Source organism: Cariama cristata, unplaced genomic scaffold (assembly GCF_000690535.1).
Source record: "Cariama cristata isolate BGI_N322 unplaced genomic scaffold, ASM69053v1 scaffold3785, whole genome shotgun sequence".
NCBI lineage: Eukaryota > Metazoa > Chordata > Aves > Cariamiformes > Cariamidae > Cariama > Cariama cristata.
This window is the reverse complement of record NW_009617927.1, coordinates 162-8,556: the sequence shown is the minus strand read 5'-3', so window position 1 is coordinate 8,556 and position 8,395 is coordinate 162. Positions and strand designations below refer to the sequence as shown.

At 41.7% G+C, this 8,395-nt stretch overlaps 1 protein-coding gene across 1 annotated transcript; it reads right to left on the bottom strand.

Moving 5' to 3' along the window:
• Positions 1-1,843: 1,843 nt before the first annotated feature.
• COQ3 (coenzyme Q3 methyltransferase) lies at positions 1,844-7,970 on the bottom strand. Its single transcript, XM_009700658.1, has 6 exons — positions 7,848-7,970; positions 7,327-7,479; positions 7,063-7,162; positions 5,208-5,450; positions 3,518-3,677; positions 1,844-2,040 (listed from the first exon to the last, which is right to left on the bottom strand). Coding segments are annotated over exons 1-6 (855 nt in total). The 5' UTR covers positions 7,850-7,970.
• Between the last annotated feature and the right edge of the window lie 425 nt (positions 7,971-8,395).

Sequence of the window (8,395 nt, the reverse complement as noted above, 5' to 3'; positions counted from 1 at the left end):
GATTGAAGTTGGTAACTTGGTTAGGGGAACTCACTCAGGCCGCATGGTTTAACATGCCTAAAGCCACCATTAGGAACAAAGGCCGCTGGTTATCCGCTCTGGGTCCACGTTTTCCCCAGTGTCACTCCTCTCCTGAACACTATGCCCCACGTTGCATGCATGACCAATGGAGCTGAGACTCCCACGCAGAAGAACATCAGGCAGAAAGAGAATGATGTATTCCTCCTGCGGACAGCATCAGTGAAACCATTACTGAAATGCTGCATCCATTCCCACTGTCAGGCTTCAGAAAGAATGTTTACCACAAAATTTTATACGAACTCAGAAACTTAGTCTGTGGTGGCAATAGCTGTAGAGATAATCTCAGTCCATTTATCTAAGAGAAAATTAAGGGGTGACTTGATTCAAAACTACAGCTGATGGAGAGGTCCTTAACCTGAAAAATGAAGATGTTAAGACATCACTGGCTGGGATCTGAGTTTAGATGACTTCAACTGATGACATTTTGGAACAATTTACTTATCAACGTAGTGGCTTCTCCATCACTGAACATTTTACATGAAGATGAATCTTCTTCTCAAAGCCAAGCTATAGCCCAAAGAAATACTATAAAGCAGAACTTACTGTCACAGAAATGATCACACCAGATAATCCTTTTTAGTCTTAATACCTATGAATTACTATTATTTCCATTATAAGTTAACTATATTCTTCCAGGCATCATCAGATCCATCATCAAACTTGGATCCCAAGACAACACGCAGGTACAGCAAAGCGGCCAGAATGCAAATGTGTAAAATAGTAATTTAGTCCACCAAACCTCTACAGCAGGAGAAATGCACAAGTAACAAAAAAGGAAAGAAAAAAAAAAAGTTTCATTTTCATCCCCTGCAAGCAGAGCCAGGCCACCTCTCTACCTGTATACAAGCTGAAAGGAGAGAGAGAAGGAAAGAGATACAGCCACGCAAGACATTTTATTTAGAAAGTTCTATTTCATTGTGAATCAACACTTCTCCTTACCCTGGCACTAGGACTTTAAGACTGAGCAGGTATGGCACTTCAGTTCTAGGACAGACTGCTCACGTATCATTTTTTTAGCAAAAAGCTCTGGTCACTTAGTAAAATTTTACTTCCAACTTTACTTCCCTTGATTTGGGCAGAGGCAGAAAGTTGAACTAACAGGCCCAGATCCAAGTACCTTTATGGTGAAGAGGCTTCTGACAGCTGAGGCACTCTGGGCTAGGAGACTCTTCTTCCACTGCCCAGTTGGCTCACGTCAGCTGTAGAAACAGCCTGACCTGACAGCAAAGGTTTGCTGCTCCTTTGGGTTTTTTCTTTCCTCTGAGGGAGAAGGCATAATATAGAAACAAGTGTTTGTGGTTTTTAAGTGTTTCATATATTTTAACTGAGTTGAGTAACTTAAATACCTAAGGCATTTTATTTATCATACATCACTGTGGTTTTTAACTCATTCTACATTTAAGCTATTACTCTATGGAGATCTGAGTTCTCCTGGTAGGACTGAAAATGCCGTCACATATAAGAGCTTCCTCCAAGCTACTGACAGAAGAATTTGCACTTCTCTGTCCAACAATTTGAAACTACGTTCTTATAAAAATACTTACTCTTTAAAAGCTTTGCTCATTTCCATCTTAAAAGATTCCTGAGATAATGGGCACTTGTTTTTTTTCCTGAGACTGCCCTAAAATATTTGGCCAAAAATACTATAAGCATTATTAATGCAAACAACAGGCCGCTTGTTACAAAAGGTTTTATTACGTCCATCTGGGTCAACCTTCTTCTCTGTTTCTGGTGACAGCCCACCACCACAGGTCTCGGACAGTCAGGCGGTAGTGCCAGCTGTGGCTGAGCCCTGCTCGCGTTCCATCTCTGACGGGGCATCTGTTGGGCTCGACTCTCCCTGCGCCCCAGACTTTACAGCGTGCATTGCGTAGTTAACGCTCGTGCTTTCCATCCAGCTCCACGACCCCGAAAGGGGATTATACAACATCCCGTTCACAGTCTTGACTGAAAAGCCATCTAGAAAAGAAAGAGGCCATAAAGCAACTGATGTTCTTAAATACCGTAAGTCACCGCCAACAGCAAACCCTTTAGAACGGCAAGTCTGAAACATCCTTCTTCCTCCAAGCTGAGGAGCAGCGCTTCACAAGCTGTCCTTTGTCAGACTCCACCACAAGCAGTGGGAACAGGCATCGCTGGTGACAGTGGGCCCCGTTGCCGGTAGCAGCGGCAATGGCTCCGTGCCAGGCCACGTACCGTGAGCAGGCTGCATGGCGAGCCACCGCAAAGCGGCAGGCTAGAAACCCCAACTTCACACCACCGTATTTGGGTGACTGGTAACGTTTTCTGTAGGTGGAGACCTTCTTCAGTTTGACATCACACACTTCAAACTGAAAATCTGAGCGTTTCTTTGGAAGGATTCTGCAGATTCCACTTAGGAATGGAAAAAATATAAGGAAGAGGCAGAAGAATGCCATCGAGGACTCAGTGCAAGTAACGGGTGATTTAGCACTCTCTGCTCTCAGCTCCCTGCATGGCTCTGCTGTGTCCCAGCAGGATACAGGAGGGAAGGCAGAAAACAAACACCCCATCGAAACAAATCACTCCACTGCACCTGCTTCTCCCCTTTTGAAGGGAGAACGCAAAGAACCACCAGCATGTGAACCAGTATTAGTCATGTTCCTTATGGCATCACTGCAAAGCGCCAGGAAAAGACCTTGCCAAGAGAATAGCTCAGCTCGTACTTCAGCTTCTTTACAGTGAACTAAAGCAAAGTGAAATATTCGGTGAGAGGGTTTTAAAACATCTGCAAGGAAGGAGGGCAACGGCCAGAACTCTTCCCAGCTTGGTGCTTTCTCTATTTTAAAAGCAATCAAACAAGGGCAATTTAATGATTTTTATTTTTTTTTTCAAATCAGTATCAGACAGTTTCTCAAGAACTGACTAATGAATTCCTGGTAGGTTTCATCTTTGCATTTTTGAAGAAAACTTTTAGTAACGTAACATGGATAAAGAACATGGAGCAGCGACCAAAAAAAAAACCTGTCTTCTCCCAAGGGAAAGATGATGAACAATGCAGTGGCAGCAGTGCAGCTCTGGAGTGCCAACACTGTTATTTTCTCAAACCTGACCTAGAGCACGTGAACCGCTTCAGAGTGTACACTGTCACCAGAACAGGATGTAAAACCCTGGAATTTTCACTTAGGCTATCAAACGGAGGGCAGCTGTAACAGTTAATTTTGTTTGAGTAATCTCTGCATTCTTAGGACTCTACTGAATTTATTTATTTTATGTAAAATCCAGTAAGCAGTAGTGTCTTTAAACCAGAAACAATACTCACGATATATAACTGGTAACTCACACAGGAAAAGCTGTGTATCGTTGCTAGCACTCATATCGTTGCTAGCACTCACCCCACCTAACTTATCCCCTTGCCATTTCCACAGGGACCATTTGGATATCCCTCTGCATTCCCATCACCTGGCCTGGAACTTACTGGATTCCAAGAGGCGCTCCAGTTCTTCAGGGGGAACAAACTTCTCCCACTCGTGTGTTCCTTCTGGTACAATGCCCATTATTTTTTCTGCAACCACAATTCCCAGGATGTAGGACAACTGCGTTTTATTGATTGTAGTAATGAATAAAGAACCTTCAGGCTAATTAAAAGATTAAAATGTTCAATTAGAAGGATATTTAATTTTTTTTAAAAATTGTAAATTTAATCCCATTAAAACACATAATTTGTCTATCTACAAGTCTACATGCTGCAAGAGTAAGAACTAGTTTCATCCAGGGTAGATATTTACAAGTATACCATTTAAATACAATAAAGAATATAATGTTATAACAGTATGACTCAGTAGTCCTCAAAGAGTCAACATAACCAAAGTCTCGGGTGGTCTGAAAACCATTTCCTTGGCAAAAACCATCTAACATAGTCACTTGGAACATTGCCCAGGAAATGGATAAATAAAAAGTATTAAGGTATATACAGTATCTATTGTAAAAAGAAACACCCTTTTTAATTAAAACCAAAGTAAAATGTGTAATACTGCTTAATTTTTGAGGCTGCTGAATGCCAAGCTTGTTTTAATGATTACAGGGTCAAAAAACAAAGCCAGAAATGAATTCTAAGTACTTAAGAGACTGATTGATAGAAATAAAGGATAATGTCCTTTTCTATGTCTCCAGCGGGCTGAAAATTAGTTGAGCATTCCCTTCAAATAATCTGTATTTTCAGCCTGGAGAAAAGGAGGCTGAGGGGAGACCTTATCACCCTCTACAACTACCCGAAAGGAGGTTGTAGTGAGGTGGAGGTCAGCCTCTTCTCCCTGGTAACTAGCGAGAGGACAAGAGGAAAGGTCTCAGTTGTGCCAGGGGAGCTTCAGGTTGGATATCAGGAAGAATTTCTTAAACCCAAGAGTTGTTAAGCATTGGAACAGGCCCCCCAGGGAGGTGGTGGACTCACCATCCCTGGAGGTGTTCAAAAAACGTTTGGATGTGGCGCTTCGAGACACGGTTTAGTGGGCACGGTGGTGGTGGGTATATGGTTGGACTTGATGATCTTTGAGGTCTCTTCCAACCATAACGATTCTATGATTCTATATTTCTTCTGATGACCAGAAAGACAAATCAAGAGATTAAAGGAAAGCTGCTGCTTGTGTACTGGGCCCACCATCCTTCTTTGCAGATGAAATAATATCAAGAGGAATGAAACACCACCTGATTATCTCCGAGCATAACTATGACCCTCTAAAAGCAATCCAGGAGCACATCTGATGTGATGCTAGAGCTGGAATAGAATCTTGTGAGTCAGAAACATCATCACAGTCACTTTCGATGCAGTCTGAGCTATAGCTGTCCATCAACAGCAGCAGCTGGGTGAAATCAGATGCAACCACATTTCTTAAGGTCTTGATGCAGAGCAACCCTGCAATGCTAGGTAATGGCCTTGGCACTTTTCTAAGGCAGGGTCGGGGAAATAAATTTCCTCTAACTTCAGTTACTGAAGTTGGGAAGATGTACTTGCATCATGGAGGAGAATGGAAGGCACCTCTAGAGCGTGGTTCAGACTTCACGGTGGAAAAATGAAAGCAGACGTACGTGTTTTCACATTCCTTCAAATTAAAGCCCCAATAATAAAAGAGAATAAATATTCCCAATAATGAAAGCAAAAACTCTCTCACCTTTAACACCCGAGAGCAACACTTGATAAACATTTCAAGGTCAGCCACATGCTCCACTACTTCAGAAGCTACAATTACATCAAAGGTTTCCATAGACTCTTCCACAATCTCCTCCAGTGAACTGGACTTGTACTGTATTCGCTTGGCCAGGACCGGATCAAATGACTTGTGCTGATCTGCTGTTCTAATGTTGTCCTCCAGAGGATCAATTCCAGTAACTGAAGCTCCCAGCCTACCTAAAGGCTAACAATACAGAGTATAATTTATTCTCTGCATGAAAACAATTTACTTAAAGGTGTCTGCAACTTTGCAATGTACATACACGATGCAGAAAACATCCATCAGAGAACAAGGCAAACAATAGCAAACGATGAGCTCTGATCCGGCAGTTTTATTTCAAATGTCAACTAAAGCAAGAAAACCCTTAGATTTGGGGGAGGTGGTGTTAATTTTCTTAGAAAATTATATACTGGAATATCCATATTTACGTTGTATTTTAGAATAAATAGTTCTGAGTCTATTTTGTTACACCAAATAAAGATTTCCTCCACTATTACCCTCTGAGAGAGGAAAAACAAAGGGGGAAAATCAACACAGTACTTAAAGGGGAGAAAACAATGCCGTATTTAATTACTGTCATTACTTACTCCAACATCCACCTGTAATGGTAAATCCTCATATCTTTTTAATGGTTACTTAATATATGATTATCTCTGGGACTTTCTCACTGCTGAGAACTAAACACTGATGTTTACTAGGATAGCATCAGGCTTGGCTGTCACTCAAGTTTCTCCAGTGTCTTCTTACTCATAGGTTAACACCTCAGCCATCACCTCTTTTGAAACCGAAACAGGCTGCAGAACATGACCACATGTATGTTATTCCAACCTGAAATTCACCGGTTGTTCAGCCTGAGAAGATGATGCAGCACACCAATTTGCCAGCCTTGTCGGAGAGCGGGCTCTCACAAAACTACAGGATTTTGCTCAGAATAAAAGGGAAAACAAAAGAAAACGCAGGGAGGGATTCAGGTCCCTTTGTAACACTTCGTTTCAGATGCTGATGAAGTTCCCAGAGTAAGTCAGCCAGATCTGTAATCCTAAATTTGCAAACCATCCCTTGTCTATTGATAGGATACAGCGCCGTTCAGAGCCTGCGCGGCCACAGGGTTCCACCACAAACGCTTCCTTCTCGGTCCCAAGCTTGCGCAGAGTCCTCGGGAAGCAGCTGTAACATCAGCCCCTGCACCAGGAGAATCTCTCCTGCCAGAGGGGAGCTATGTCTCTGCTGTTTGACTTTATGCCATGCTTTTCCCATGAGATCAAAGCAAAGGCAAGGATTCCCACCCCCAATATAAAAAACTGAAGATAAGCAATTCAAAGAAATGAACGTGTAAGAACAAGTTTATAATAGAAAATACTTTGGTAACGAGATTGTCATGATTAAAGTATTCTTGCCTAGGCTTATAAATTAAAAAGGAAAAAAAAAAAAAAAAAAAGAACAAAGTTGTCATATTGTGACTGCCCAGAGGAATACTCGAAGACTTTTACATCATTCTTTCCCTCCCCTTTTCTTTACAGTGTTTGAAATCTTCTTTTTCTGATGAACCTCAGGATTTCAGAATTTCTCATTACCAACTCCCTCCTTTTCTGTAAGCCACCACCACCACTATGCTACCCAAATATTCGGGGGGGTTTGCAGAACCCACCGCACTCCAAAACATTCAGCAACTAATATATCGTAGAAGAGAAAAGCTCCTCCTTGGAGGATTAGAAATGAAGCAGTGTAACAGTAAAACTATTCAAATACTATGTACGCTTTTTAACAAGAGAAACCAGAGCACGCTGTGTCTTACCTCACTTAGCAGTCCACCGCCACAGCCAACGTCGAGAATCTTTATTCCAGAAAGTGGATTTCCCAGATGGTAATTACTGCTCATGTTCAACAGAGTATCTCTGAAAGGAAAGGGATGTGATTAAGGGCAAACACACAAGGTGGTTTAGTAGACGCAATAGGCGGTTATCTCAAGCACTAGTAATCGTTTTTCTTTTACAACGTTTTTTGAGGTTATGCGGAAACAGTACCTATAAAAAAAAATAAACTGTCTTCAAAACCATACCTAATAAATGGCACTCTAATATCATTCATCGAATGAAGGGCTGAATATTCTCCTTCTTCATCCCACCACTTATGTGCCAGGAGCTGGAATTTCTTCATTTCCTTTGAATCCACTGATGAGCGTGGGGTGCTGAGAAGTCTCTTCACAGTCAGCCTAAATAACGAAAGCTGAACGTCATGAAACTGATACCGATATTTCAAGTCAGCTGAAATATGGGAAAAACAAATTCCGCATCAGAAAATTTAAAAAAGGTAAAACTTGCGTTCCTTTAGAGACTCTAGTTATACTTGATTAGTAACAGGTTTTATACACTGTATGTGTAACATACCTTCCAAAACAGATGGCTGCATACTTGTAATTTTTAAGTTAGTAATAAATAAAACAAAATAGGTCACATCAAACATTTAAACGTTTGTGAGATTTAAAAATGACTTCATGTGACACCGTCACAAAGTAAAATTAAATTGTTACAGAAAACGATAGCCCTTGTCACGCAGGATTATTTCAGATACAATACTTACATGCTGCTTTCTATTTCAGTCAGAGGGGCAGGCAGAGCACTACTGGATCTCGGCTGTATTTTCCGGCTGTGGCTCTGAAGGGTACCTCTCAGGCCTGTCTGAAAACACAGATCAGCACGGTCATCCGCATAAATAACAGAAAGGCAACCGAACGGAAAACATCAGCTTTATGAGAGCTCACAGGTAAAAACCTCTGGCTTAACAATGCCGCTCTAGAGCAACAATACTAACCCTGCACACCTTTACACGTTCGCTCACCGATGTACCTAGGGAGTGCGCGAGGATTACCTAGAAGAATGTAAGCTAGCCGACCACCCCAGCGCTTCCCAAATTATGCACGATGACATTTTCCAGAGCCTGAACGAAAAGAAACTTTTCATGTAGCTGAAATGTTTCAGTTAGTGAGAATTTCACCAAAATATTTACTCTGACCACAGGCTGTGCACACACACACACACTTACAGTGATGAACGCTGGGCTTTGATTCCTATTTCATTATTGATTGGAATAAGAAATATACAGCTGCACACTCGTTCGGTACTGTACGA